Source organism: Eleutherodactylus coqui, chromosome 2 (assembly GCF_035609145.1).
Source record: "Eleutherodactylus coqui strain aEleCoq1 chromosome 2, aEleCoq1.hap1, whole genome shotgun sequence".
Classification (NCBI taxonomy): domain Eukaryota; kingdom Metazoa; phylum Chordata; class Amphibia; order Anura; family Eleutherodactylidae; genus Eleutherodactylus; species Eleutherodactylus coqui.
Window position 1 is genome coordinate 294013146 of NC_089838.1, and position 14713 is coordinate 294027858.

The following is a 14713-nucleotide window of genomic DNA, read 5'->3' on the forward strand; positions in this document are numbered from 1 at the left end:
ACCAGATATCGAGCCCACAAGTTAATCCAGGCGATCTGTATGGCCGCCAGAATACACATTGCCTCCAGATGGAAGCAGAGAGACCTTTTCTTCCAGGACGTGCTAGATAGAGTCTCACGTATCGTACTATACGAGAGAATGCACGCAGTAGGAACAGATGCTTTAGAAAAGTTCGGTGAAATTTGGGACCCCTGGATAAACATGGTAGAAATACCAGGATTGAGACACATCCTCCAGTCGACATAAAAATAAGACCCATATGATGAATAGACGAGAGAAATACGAAAGCACCCAATAAGGGAATGAGAGACGACCACAGTTGATCTTCGTTAAAAGTTTAATGTTTGAACCACGATATTTAGGACCTACAAATATTGTTTTTTTTGTTTTTTGTTTTATTTATTTATTTTTGTTGTTTGTTTGTTTTTTGTTGAAACAATATTTCTAGTGAAAACCGGAGATAGAGAGTCTAAGGAATAATATTGTTAGAATTAAATTGGATAAGAGAATAGTACACTCAATTTAGGAATAGGATTAATGCTGTTTGTTATGTTACGCCCCCTGCGAGGGGAAATTCACTCTTGAATACTTAAAAAAAAGTTGTACTTTATATGTTTGACTCCTGAATAAAGTATTTTGAAACTAAAAATAATTATAGCATGTATTATACTATATGAGACCATACTGAAATAACCAAGTGTTCCCCCTCCAGGTTCCAGTTGACCTGCTCATACTGCAAGTTCCACACCCTTTACGACGAGGAGATGAAACGTCATTTACAGAGCCGATTCCATGAGGAAGTTTTCTATCATATCGAGGAGAAGTTTTCCAAGCAGGCGGCAGACTTCCTGCAGGTATCTTTATCCTACTCCAGACAATTCGGCAGTTTGATTGTTCATGCAATTGTAGACCAAGAGATTTTTGGTCCAACTAAATATGTCCAACAAGTGGGGTTTAATGGGTGCTGTCTGGCACCCTGCAAAGAGATTGGTTGCCACTGCAGCCCAGTATCTAAAAGTACATACAACAAGGTTCAGTAGTGAAGATCATTGGTGAAAATACTTCTGAGCATATCTGAAGGTTCCTGTTGCATTTATCAATACAGGAATGTCCTACTAGTTAAACCAGTGGTGCAAGGTGGTGGCCAGCAGTTGCCTATACTGATGGCTTCAGCTTACAGATACCCAACTTGGCAAGATTTAATGATTATGTCGTCTCTATCCAGTCCCAGACCACCACAATGACTTCTTCTGGCCACAACTTGTCTCTGCAAAATTTGACACATGGACATCTTTGGCTCCTTGCTTTGCCATCACCCTCACCATTTTCCACACCGTTACACAATCAATAGTGCCTCTGATAGTAATTATGCCCCACGCAGTAAATGCTGTTTTTAATGCCCTCCGCGTGGTAAAAGTGCCATGTTTTATGTCCCCATCAAGAGCAGTGTCTCATTTCTGTCCCTGTATGGAATGTCACCCTTTCACCTCATTAATAATGCCCCTTTTCTACCCAGCAAAATTAATAATTCCTCTTTTCTGCCCCACTAAATTAAAGGGGTTTTCAGCACTATTTCTACTAATGATCTCTCCAAAACATAGGTTAGCAGTAGAGATGACCGAGCACACTCGTCCGAGCTTGATGCTCGATCGAGTATTAGACTACTCAAGATCCTCACTACTCGAGTCGGGCACCATGCGGTGCTCGAGTAAATTTAATTTCCCTTCCCACATGTTTAGCGCCTTTTTTAGCCAATAAACATGTGGGGGGAGGCTTTATCACTTCCTGCTGTGACGTGCCAACCCTGTGCACATCTACAGCAGTGAGTGGCTGGCGGAATCAGCTGACCGCCGAGTACTTAAACTGTTGCCGCCAGTGGCTCGCCTCAGATGCATGCTGGCAGAGGTTAGGGATAGAGCTGCTGAGATAGGGAAAGTGTTAGTGTAGCTTAGGTTGCGGTGAGGCAGGGATTCTGAACCCAACAGTCCTTCTTAGGACTACTCCTCTCATTGTGTGCATTAGCATGTTGGCTTGTTGGGCCAGTAATGCACCAATTTTTTTTTCAAGCATCCCGGCTGTATTCTACCCACGTGTGTTGGTGTACGGTGCATACCCGTGTGTGGGTGCTGTTTTGCAGCGTACGCTATGTACCAGTGCTATAGAGTGCGTTAATTTTTTCTAGCCTTGCTCAAAGTTTCTCAAATCTAAAAGTTTCTGTGTGCGGTAAATGAGTCTTAGTTCTCAGCGCTATACACTGGTTAAATTTTTTCTGGCCCTGCATACAGCTTCTCATATCTACAAGTCTGTGTGCGGTGAATTAGGGCTAGGTATCTGTGGTATACAGTGGGTTAATTTTTTCTGGAGCAGCTCAGAGTGTCTCAAATCTACCAGTCTTTGTGTGCAGTGAATTAGCCCTAGTTCCCAGCGCTATACAATGGGTTAATTTTTTCTGGCCTTCCTCAGAGTCTCTCACATCTAGCAGTCTCTGTGTGCAGTGAATTTGCCCTAGTTCTCAGTGCTATATAGTGGTTTAATATTTTCTGGCACTGTATACAGCCTGTTGTTTCTACAAGTCTCTGTGGGCGATAAATTACCCCTAGGTATCAGCACTATACAGTGGTTTAATTTTTTCTGGGTGGTGAATTAGGCCTAGGTATCAGCGGTATACAGTGGGTTAATATTTTCTGGCCCTGCTCTAGCCTTTATCCTACATGATTAAGAGTAGGGGTAAGGGTCGAGGACGTGGACACAGGCGTCCAAATGAGGGTGTGGGCAGAGGCCGAGGTCCGGGGCTGGGTGAAACAGAGCCTGCTGCTCAGGGGTTAGTAGAGCGCCGTGTATCTCCGCTCCCCAGCTTCATCTCATATATTGCTGGTCCGCGTGGTAGACCTTTATTACAAGCACAACAGTGCGATCACATGCTGACATGGATAGTGGATAACACGTCCAGCAATTTATCCAACACCCAGTCTTCTACGCAGTCCACTCATGCCAGCCAAGGGACTGAATCCTCAGGATGCTCCTCCTTCCTCCCAGCCTGGTCACTCCAGGAAAAGGAGAGATAATAAACAGGCATACTCCCAGGAACTGTTCTCGTGTCCCTGCCCTGAGTTAGAAAAAAATGTTCATCTGCCACCTGAGGAGTTTGCTGTGACCGATCCCCAAAATTTGGATCTTTCCTAGAGTGAGGGTGATGAGGCTGGGGACTTCCAAGAACTGTCTCAAGAGCTTTTTGTGGTTGAGGATGATGGAACACAGTTGTCTGTCACTGAGTTAGTAGCAAGGGCAGTAAATCCGAGGGAGGAAAGGACAGAGGATTCAGAGGAAGAGCTGGTGAATTATGAGGTGACTGACCCCACCTGGTTTGCTAAGCCTACTGAAGACAGGGCTTCAGAGGGGGAAGCAGGTGCAGCAACAGAACAGGTTGGAAGAGGCAGTGGAGTGGCCAGGGGGAGAAGCAGGGCCACAGCAAATAATCCCCCAACTGTTCTCCACAGCACCCCCTCGTGGAGAGGGCTAAGTGTTCGAAGGTCTGGAGGTTTTTTAGTGAGAGCACAGATGACCAACAAACAGTGGTGTGCAACCTGTGCCGCACCAAGATCAGCAGAGGAGCCACCACTACCAGCCTCCCCACCACTAGCATGTGCAAGCACCCCACGAGGTGGAACGAAGGCCATTCACCACCTACGGGTCACACCACTGCCTCTTCCCCTATGCCACAACCTGGCACACAGATGCAATCCCCCTCCCAGGACACAGGCACGAGTGCCTACCGGCCTGCACCCACATCCTTGCCTCCACGGTCCTCCACTGCCTCCACCAATGTCTCCCAGCGCAGCGTTCAGCTGTCGCTAACACAAGCGCTGGAACGAAAGCAGAAATACACGGCCACCCACCCGCATGTACAATCTTTAAACGTGCATATTGCAAAATTACTCAGCCTGGAGATGCTGCAATACAGGCTAGTTGAAACGGAGGCCTTCTGCAACATGACAGCGGCGGTCCCTCGGTACTCGGTCCCCACTCACCACTATTTTTCCCAGTGCACTGTCCCCGCCCTACACCAGCACGTCACACGGAACATAAACTGTGCCCTCACCAGCGTGGTTAGTGGGAAGGTCCACTTAACGACGGACACGTGGACGAGTGCTGGCAGGCAGGGACACTACATCTCCCTGACAGAACATTGGGTGAACTTGGTAGTGGCTGCGACCAAGTCTGACGCTGGGACCGCTTACATGCTACCCACACCGAGGATTGCGGGTTCTACCTCAGTGATGGGTTCTCCGGCGTATTATGCCACTTTCTCCAAACCACCACCCCCCGTCCTCCTTCACCTCTCAGTTAACAAGTGTGAGCACGTCGCCAGCAGTCAGTAGCTCAAGGCACAGAAGCACTGTGGTGGAGAAGCGTCAGCAGGTCGTGCTGCAACTACTCAGCTTAGGTGACAAGAGGCACACCGCCCAAGAACTGTTACAGGGTTTGACGAAGCAGACCGATCTCTTGCTTTCGCCCCCTTAACCTCCAACCAGACATGGTCGTGTGTGAAAATGGGCGTAACCTGGTAGCGGCTCTGCAGCTTGGCAGACTCACACTCGTGCCATGCCTGGCCACGCGTTCAATCGGGTGGTTCAGTGCTTTCTGAAAAACTACCCCCATTTGTCTGACCTGCTCAGCAAGGTGCGCCGCGTCTGCGCACATTTCTGCAAGTCCACCACACATGCTGCCACCCTCAGGACACTACAACATCGCTTCCAGCTGCTGAAGCACCGACTGCTGTGCGACGTGCCCACATGGTGGAACTCTACGCTGCACATGTTGGCCAGGCTTTACGAGCAGCATAGAGCAATTGTATAATACCAGCTGAAACATGGCCATCGGAGTAGTAGTCAGCCTCCACAGTTCTTCACAGAGTAGTGGGTATGGATGGCAGACATCTGTCAGGTCCTAGGAAACTTTGAGGAGTCTACACAAATGGTGAGCGGCGATGCGGCCATTATCAGCATAACCATCCTGCTGCTTTGCCTGCTGAGAAGTTCGCTGCTAAGCATAAAGGCCGACTCTTCGAGGTTAGAACAGGAGATGGGGGATGACAGTATGTCGCTTGATAGCCAGACCACACTCACGTCTGTTTCTCAGCACGTATTGGAGGAGGAGGGGGAAGAGACTGCTGCCCACACTGCAGAGGGTACCCATGCTACTTCCCTCACATCTGTTCAGCGTCTATGGGCTGAAGAGGAGGAGGATCACGAGAGTCATCCTCCTAGTGAGGACAGCGATGTGTTGCGTACTGGGACTCTGGCACACATGGCTGACTTCATATTAGGCTGCCTTTCCCGTGATCCTCGCGTTAGACGCATTCTGGCCAACACGGATTACTGGGTTTCACCCTTCTCGACCCACGGTATAAGGAGAACCTTTCCACTCTCATTCCCGAAGAGGAAAGGAGTACGAGAGTGATGCAATACCACAAGGCCCTGGTGGAAAAACTGATGCTAAAGTTCCCATCTGACAGCGCTAGCGGAAGAAGATGTAGTTCAGAGGGCCAATTAGCAGCATCCCTGCTAATTGGCTGCTAATTAGGCAGTGTGGGGATTAGGCAGCATGTCCGGCGCAGGCAGGGGTACACTCTCCAAGGCCTTTGCCAGTTTTATGGCTCCCCAGCCAGACTGTGTCACCACTCCCCAGTCTAGGCTGAGTAGGAGAGATCACTGTAAAAAGATGGTAAGGGAGTACATAGCCGACTGTACCAATGTCCTCCGTGATCCCTCTGCTCCATACAACTATTAGGTGTCAAAGCTGGACACATGGCACGAACCTGCGCTGTACGCCTTGGAGGTGCTGGCCTGACCTGTCACAAGCGTGTTATCAGAGAGGGTGTTTAGTGCTGCTGGGGGGATCATCACGGATAAGCGTACCCGCCTGTCAACTGACACCGGTGGAGAGCAGCGGAACATAAAGATTCTTTAATCTGAAACAGGAGAACCATGCATCCTCTATCACCCCAAAAAAGGGGAGAAGTTGCTTGGTCTATCCCTCTCTGATCTTCTTCCTCCTCCTCCAAACCTAGCATGTCAGCACGATGAATAGTCAACTTTTCAGAGGGCCTAAAGGCTCTGTTAAGACGAACTTTTTTGGAGCGGTGCCTCCAGGCTCAGTTACCAAATTAAGCAACTACGAGCTCTATCTTTAAAAAATGTTTCTGGGTTTCACCTGCACCGTGGGTAAACCAATTTTTCATTGCTATACCTGTACTCTTGGTACACACATTTTTCCGCGCTCTGCCTATATTCAGAGCAAACCAATTTTTCTGGGCTTCACCTATACTCAAAGCAAACCAATTTTTCCGACCTTCTCCTATACTCTTAGTAAATAGATTTTTCAGCTGTTTGCCTATACTCTTGGTACACCAATTTTTCAGGGGTTCGCCTATACTCTTGGTACAGAAAGGTTTCAGGGGTTCGACTATACTCTTGCTTCAGAATGGTTTCAGGGGTTCGACTATACTCTTGGTACAGAAATATTTCAGGGGTTCACCTATACTCTTGCTACATCAATATTTCAGGGGTTCGCCAATAGTCTTGCTACAGAAAGGTTTCAGGGGTTCGCCTATACTGCGGGTGCACAAAGGTTTCCCATAGCGGCGTTCAGCTATTTGACACATACACAGAATGAATTGTCCTGCTTTGCCAACTCCAATTTCTTCACGGTTCATGCAGTCTTTGGAGCGATCAAAGGAACCGTAACTGATTTAATGAGACTTTCACAGGGTCACTGTATTGCTGTGGTAACAACTTTGGGAACACCTCCTGCTTAAAAGAAATCTTTCATTTTTGAAAGGGTTGCTGAATTTTGCTGATGCTTGGAAGTACTAGCATCCAAGTCTGTTTTATGCCCGCGTTAGTTGAGGGTGTGGGCAGAGGCCAAGGTCCTGTGCGGGGTGCAACTCTGCCATCTTGGCCACTCCAATTTCTTCACTGTCCTTGGAGCGATCAAAGGAACCGTAACTGATTTAATGAGACTTTCACAGGGTCTTTGTATACCTGTGGGGGAAACTTTTCTGACGCCTCCTACTTCAAGGCAAACTTTTGTTTAAGAATGGGTTGTTGAATTGTTATGGTACTTAGATGTACCAGCATCCGAGTCCACTTTATGCCCACGTTTGTTGAGGGTGTAAGCAGAGGCCAAGGTCCTGGGCGGGGTGCAACTCTGTCATGTTTGGCCATTGTAATTTCTTCATACTTCATGCTGTCAATGGAGTGATCAAAGGTGGCAAATTTGCGACACCTCCAGCTTCAAGGCAATCTTTTGTTTAAAAATGGGTTGTTGAATTGTGCTGATGGTTAGAAGTACTAGCATCCACTTTATGCCCATGTTTGTGGCCCCTGACAAATTTGTGACAAAGGTGGCACGAGATTGGAATAATTGTAACCCAACAGTCCTTTCTAGGACTACTACTCCTCTTATTGTGTGCATCAGTGGTTTGGCTGCCTGGGCCCAGTAGTGCACACAAGACATTAGCAAGCATCCCGGCTGTATAACAGGACAACTAATTGTACACTGCCTGTTTTTGGATGTCCTCTGACATATAATGCCCTGAGTGGTAAACAGCTGGATTGGTTTGGGTCTGATAAACGCACGCATCCCTGGGGAGTCATCGCTGGTCTCCATGTATTATCTCTCGTGTTACCACAGTTATCCGAGATACTGGATTGGAGCGTTCACAGGAAGCATGACTGATTTCATGAGACTTTCACAGGCTCACTGTATACCTGTGGTGGCTGCTTTGGCGACACCTACTGCTTCAAACCAATCTTTGATTTAAGAATGCTCTGCTGCATTGTGGAGATGTGTAGAAGTACTGGCATCTGAGTCCCATTTATGCCCACGTTTGCGGCTCCTGACAATTTTGTGACGGAGGTGGCACTGGATTGGAATTATGATCGTATGTTAATTTATCAGCAATTCTTATCAGCATTGTGGGCTATCACCCACATTTTCAAAGAGGGTCGCTGCCTGGCCCTGCCAACCCTCTGCAGTGTGTGTCTCCAGTTCCTCCTCGTCCAATACACACTTATAAATAGCCACACCACCCTCATGTCTAAAAAGCGACCATATGGCATGCGGACAGCTGAACGCTGCACAGGAAAAACTTTTGTGTGCGCTGTGGGCGCAGGCGTATGCGGGGAATTGGACAGCAATGCCAGGATGTAACCCAGGAGAAGAAGCAGCGGTGTCACCCGCAGGCGGTGATTGGCCTTGGTTGCACCTAGTGTGGTGCTTAGCTAAGATATGCCAGTGCGTGTGCCTTGCTGATTATGGTCTGTCCCAAATGAATTGTTAGGGAAGTGACCACCAGGCTCTTGCCCACAATTTGGCTTAATACTGGGATCTGGGAGCCTCGGATGCACCCATGCATGCTGCTCCTGGCGTTCCCTATCCATTTCTGTGGTGTTTCCATCACTTTCTGATGTTTTCAGGTGATTCCCACACCCTCCCTTCTGCAGAGCATGGGTCACCTTGAAAAATGCTCAAGTCTCCCATTGACTTCAATGGGGTTCATTACTCGAAACCAGCTCTCGAGCATTACGAAAAGTTTGACTCGAGTAATGAGCACCCGAGCATTTTGTTGCTCGCACATCCCTAGTTAGCAGTCGTTGATCCTGCTGATCGGCTATTCTGGTGCTTGCAAAATACACAGGTTTATGAGCAGAGGCAAATCGCTCTGACCCCTGTGTAGTGGCTGGAGCTGATTGCAGGCACAGCTCTGGGATTGGCCAGCGCCAGTCACGTGTCTGAGCATGTACATGGAAATAGGAAGGAGCACTCAAGTGCCTTGAGAATGTAAATTTTGTTAACCTGCAAACAGAAAAATTTGCTTAATCTGTAAGAAGCAGTTTGGGGGCCTCCCTCAGCCCGCCGAAGAGTAGACAGCCCTGAGTATTTGATATTGTGGGGTCCAGAGCCAGTGCTCCTAATGCTCCAGTGATAACCCAGCCCTGAATATCATGTTTGTACACATGTTCAGCCTCCGTTTACACAAGGATGTTTCCATTCACTGAAAGTAAACAGGGATCTTAAAAATGGTGACACACAAATAGTTAGCGTTTTTAAGCCTCTTTCCTCTAACATTACTTTGTATCTTCTTCCAGGAGGAAATGTTGCACTGGCAGAAGAGGATAAAAAAGCGGAGTGGGCCCGTTGAAGACCTCAGCACAACAATCCAGGAAATCTATTGCAATCAGGATTCCACCCACAGTAATAACAAATCCAACTACATATTGGAGCCCCCTTACCACTTCACCAATTAAAGGGGTTGTCTCACTTCTTGATGAATTACAAGTCTTCAATAGCTGATTGGCCAGAGACCCCTACTGATCAGCTGTTCCCGCAGGGTGGCGCTCCAATGTACAGAGTTGCTTCATTGCTGGAAGCAGACAGCGCTATACATTGTACAATGTCCGACATGGTACTGTAGTCTGAGTATCATTGAAGTGGTCCAGTCCTCTAGGGGTTAATTACTCAGTTTTGTTGCTTTTCACAGGATTGAGCATGGAGCATTTCCTGGAAGTTGAAACCACTCGTTGTGTTGCATGTAATAAAATCTTCCCTATGTGCTCGTCTGTCCTACTGCAACATATCGAATCCCCCTTACATGAGCAGAACTCCAGGGTAAGTCTTATGTATCACAATGGGGTTTATCTGTGTATAGTCTGAGGGAAATAATGTTTCTCCTTGTGGTGAATACCACAAGACTGTAGCAGTCTTATAGGCCATGCAATGCCACCTGGGAAAAAGCTATGCCAAATAAGTGATGGAGTCCTCCACAACAGTACTGGGAGATGTGATAGTATCAGCCAGAAACTGGAAGATAAAGGGTGCCGATTATAAGAATTGACATTTGCCTGTATAGCCAATGGGTGCCGGAATTTTACACCCTTTACCGCACTATGATATACAGGGTCACCATTAAGCTGCCTGCACATTGCAGAGCCAGATTCCGCATGCCTATTTCTGCCACGGAAGATCGGCGATTCATTGTGGAAATGAATTAAAAATGCTTGCGGACACATGGACCCCAAACCCCTTTTTCAAAGCATTAAACTTTTTGATGTCTACCTTTATATGGGGAAATTCACGCCCCAAACCGTGCCTCTCCGCCCTCCAAAGGCCAAAGAAAGATGCGGGACCCTCCCTTCCAGACCTATTCTTATATTATATGGCTGGCCAGCTGATCCATCTACCCGGCTTCCCTGAAAATAAGACATAGCATGATTTTCCAGAATTTTTGAGGATACAAAATGATTTTTCAGGCTTTTTGAGGATGCTTGAAATATAAGCCCTACTCCAAAATTAAGCGTTGCTAACAGTTAATTAAAAAAGTCAATTTAAATAGTGTCCAGGCAGCTATACATGTAAAAAAGTTAAACCTTTTTGAACAAAAATTAATATAAGACATTGTCTTATTTTCGGGGAAACACAGTAAGAAGCTGGGTGAAGGATAGCCCACTGCCCAACTCACAGTCACATCTGGTGCAGTACTTAAAAGTCCCCAGGCTGTGGCCCGTATTGGAGTCACCATCGGTGCTCTCGGGTAAAATACTCCCAATACACAAATTGGCTTTACAAATCTGGAGATGGGCAAAAACCATTGGCCAATTCACAGACATTATAGCAGATACACCTATGTGGCGCAATCCCGGACCTTCAGAGATGCTCAAGTTGCAAGACGATCATGGATGGGAGGGTTGGGGCATCCAGACTTTAGGAGAACTACTAATAATGTCCTAATAATTACAGTATCAGTATTTCTGGTGGTGCATCACAATCACAGTAGCTTGATTACCCCACAAGACAAACACAGCTTGCCACCTCCCACAGCAGTGACCTCACCACATGTCCTTCTGTCCACTGTATCTCTGTGGTAGGTCAGTGTTTTCTGTCAGCACTGCTGAGTTGTGTAGGAAATTATAGTCGCAGTGTTTCTGGTGGCGCAATGCGCCACACAGCTCTGCTACATGATACATGCACACACACAGCTCTACTACACCCCACACATCACACACACAGCTTGGCTCCTCCCACAGAAATGACATCTCCACAGGTCCTTAAGCCCACCAGATCTCTGTGGTGGAGGTAGGTCAGTGTGTTCTGTCAGGACTGCTGAGTTGTTTCTGAGATAATAATGGCTTAGTTGTATTCTCATCTTGTTATTTTTGCCCTCACCTTCCAAGAGCCCTAACTGTGCTGTTCTTCTGTCGGTAAGACTCTGTTTTATATATGTTGAAAGACCTTCGATGGCATCACCAGGGGGCGATGACCTTACCAGGGGTGGAGCATAAGAATCACTCACACACATACATACAGACAAGTGGTCATTAGTAGTTTGATATACCCTGAATACTTTACTCTCATTTGAACAGCTGCAGACTGAGTATGAATTACCACGATCACACTTTCACAAATTCCTCCAAATCCGGCATGCACTGCAAACACAATTTTTAACCCCTGGGTGCTACAAATCACATTATTCCTTACTAGACATTTTGCGCTGCCAAGGCCCTCAGGGCCTTATATCCACATTGTATTCCCACCATATCTCACTCAAAATATCCCAGACAACACCTCCTGCCCTGCTAAAGTGGAGATCACTCATTCCGACATTAACTGACGATACTTATCAGGATTTGTTGGAATCTCCTCTATTCGTTTCACCAGCGGCAAACAACAAAATGGTCCAATTATATAAAATACACCAATGTTAACTCCTCCAGTAAGTCTACATAGAATGGGTAGGACTCCATCAGCATATTGCACAAGATGTACATGTGTTCACTCGGACATTTGGCACATGATATGGGAATGCCCGATCATTCAGAGGTTCTGGGAGGAGGTTACAGGAGTCCTCTCAGAGTCCCGGTTCATACATGCCCCGAAATTTGGGCATACTAGATGAAGAACAATGGCAGCACCATGTCAGAGTCTTTCTGAGAGAATCATTATTTCTGGCCAGGAAAACAATCGCCCCAAGATGGATGGATCATAAAAATCTGTCACTTTCTATGTGGAGGAAGACGGTTAAAGCTGTCATACCATATAATTGTATAGTCTATAAAGGGCGAAAGTGCCCTAATAAAGTTGAGAAGATTTGGGGGTCTGTGGTGTAACTCCTCCCCATTACAATGTACCCCCCTTCCCAAGATGCTGACTTCATCTATACTGGGACTCCAAGTCTAACTACAAATCCGCAATTGCGGATCGAAGGCTTCCATAGAGATCAATGGAGCCTGTCCACACGTAATCCGCATTAAAATGGAGCATGCTGCACGCGTAATCCGCAGTTCGAACCCCTATGTGTGCACGGACCTGTGGAAGCTCATGCTTTCCTATGGGGGACTTAAATAGCGGGTCGTCCCTTATGCAGGGAGTAGAGAGAGCTCACAGCATATAGATTAAGTTCATTGGAAGCTATATAAATCAGTAGTCAGTAAGCTCCCCCTAGTGGAATCTTTGTGAAGAGAAGCAAGTGAAGCTGCTCAGACATTTATGTTATGCACAAAGCCTTACTAGTATCACAGCAAACTTCATCCCCAACACCCAGTCTAATGAGTAATCCTTATTTTCCATCTGTCCATTCTAGATCTTGATGGAACAATCCAAAGAGGCCGCGCTACGCACAGCGAAAGCTATGCTGAATTCCGAGCAAAAAAAGCGAAGACTGGAACAGTACATGAAGGTGGTGACAGGATTGTATATCTGTTATCTATCTCCAAAGTCTCATCATTGTGTAATGAAAAGTTCTGCAAAGTTTCTAACACACTGCATGGATTTCACACCATTTTCAGGATCTTTGCTTTCTGTCATTGAATAGAAACATACCGATGCTGAGTCCACGCTGATATCCGCCTCAGAATTTGCGCCAGTTTAGCAGCCCATCAAGCTCCACGTGGATTTAAAATCCGTGTCAGAAACGAAATAGTTGGCCTATCAATTCTTGATGCACAATTCGAGTCTGAAAATCTTTGTACCGCTCAGTTCCTATTAATGTGGCTAATTCACATGCGGATCTGTGGCATCATCAAATGAAGATCCGCATCATAAATGTGCAGTAACCGCACGGATTTATGGTGCGCATTTCCATTGAAATCCACGTCCTACTTTTCTGACGTGCATTAATATCACATGATCGAGGTCTAAGTCTTATATCAGAACTTAAAAACAGCATAGAATGAATAAGGAAAATACCCTAGAATACCCCGTTAAAGTATATCTACGCTTTGACTTCATATCTCTCAACCTCTTCCTGATATGCGCTGTGTGTCAGTGTATGGAACGGGCTCGCCTGCGACAGCTGGTCCCAGCCATTAACCCTCAGTAAGGACAGTGGCATTTAAATTGCATGACAGAGGTAGGGGGCTCCCTAATGGCCCCTTCATGACCAGATCATTGCCGCTCGGGGCTTTGTGAAGACCTTCAGGTCTACAATGGATTTCTTCATATTAATCTCTGGCTTAATAAGAGGTCTATAAAAGTATAATATAATGCAGTATGGAAGCATTAGAGTATACTGTACATGCGATCAGACATTCCTAGTTCAAGTCCCCTATGCAGACTACAATGAGGGGGAAAAAGGAAAAGTTTAAATATTTTTCAAATGTATTATTAGTAAAAAAAAAAAATTGTTTTTCTTAAAGTTAACCCCTTCCAATCCAATTTGTATACTGGTTTTCCTAGGGGCTTGATCTTTTTCTGATGTTATACAACAGCGCATTCTGCTGGCTAAAGCCAGTACTGCATGAGGGGACACATTTGATAGGCTTCGACAGCAGAGAAGCTGGCAATATACAGTAAGAGAACCCTGATGGATGTCTTCCAACATCCAAGCTGTACAGCCTTAAAATCATAATGTCTTCAGAGGTCAGACAGTGGATTAGAAAGGGTTAAAAGAAAACCCCTTTCCCAGTCGTTAAAAAAAAATGTAAATATCACCGTGTTTGTAAAAGTCCATTTTATTACAATATCACATTATTAATCCTGCACGGTGAATGCAAAAAAACAAAATACAGAATGCCAGAATTGCAGGTTTTTGGATCGCATCGCTTCCTAGAAAAAAATGGAATAACAATTATCCAAAATGTCTATTTACCCCCAAATGGTACTAATAGAAACCACAGCTCGCTCTGCAAGAAAGCCAGCCCTCACACCGGCCTATTGGTTAAAAAATATAGTTTTGGTGATCAGAAGAAGGCAGCAGAAATTATTTATTGGTATCGCCGTTGGCTTATTGACCCAATGGATAGCAATAGCCTGGCATTCTTACCTCACGCCATTTACAAATTAATTGTGGGCTGGGCTTAGCAGCAGGGGGCGTGGCAACCTGCTTACTGTCACATTTACTGTATTTTATGCTAGAACATAGATTTTTATGACTTATATGGCGTAGATTTATTTTTGTGGAGGATGACCTGAGATGTGCCTAATATATTCAGAATTGTGTCTTACAAGAAGCAGGTAAAAGAGGAGGAAGATGCTCCATCTGGACAAGACATCGCAGAGGATTGTGATTATGCATGTGAAGCCTTGGACTATGCAGAGGTTGATGCACCTCCGTATAAGAAGACGAAGATGGCATAGTCTGTTATCATCCATAAACATTCTTCCATGTTCTAGAAGACAATAAATATGTTCGTTCCATCCACTCCTTTGTATTCTT

General features: G+C 46.0%; 1 protein-coding gene across 4 annotated transcripts in view; it reads left to right on the top strand.

The window, feature by feature from the left end:
• Nucleotides 1-14698, top strand: part of LOC136612719 (A-kinase anchor protein 8-like) — a 51580-nt gene extending 36882 nt beyond the window's left edge. Inside the window, exons 9-13 of one of the 4 annotated variants that reach the window (XM_066593279.1) lie at nucleotides 713-854; nucleotides 9153-9258; nucleotides 9545-9672; nucleotides 12641-12736; nucleotides 14490-14698. In XM_066593279.1, the coding sequence (XP_066449376.1) occupies nucleotides 713-854; nucleotides 9153-9258; nucleotides 9545-9672; nucleotides 12641-12736; nucleotides 14490-14564 (547 nt within the window). In that variant the 3' untranslated portion in view covers nucleotides 14565-14698. The remainder of the gene's footprint in view (nucleotides 1-712; nucleotides 855-9152; nucleotides 9259-9544; nucleotides 9673-12640; nucleotides 12737-14489) is intronic. The other 3 variants (XM_066593275.1, XM_066593276.1, XM_066593277.1) reach the window with 3 other exon arrangements.
• The last annotated feature ends 15 nt before the right edge of the window (nucleotides 14699-14713 follow it).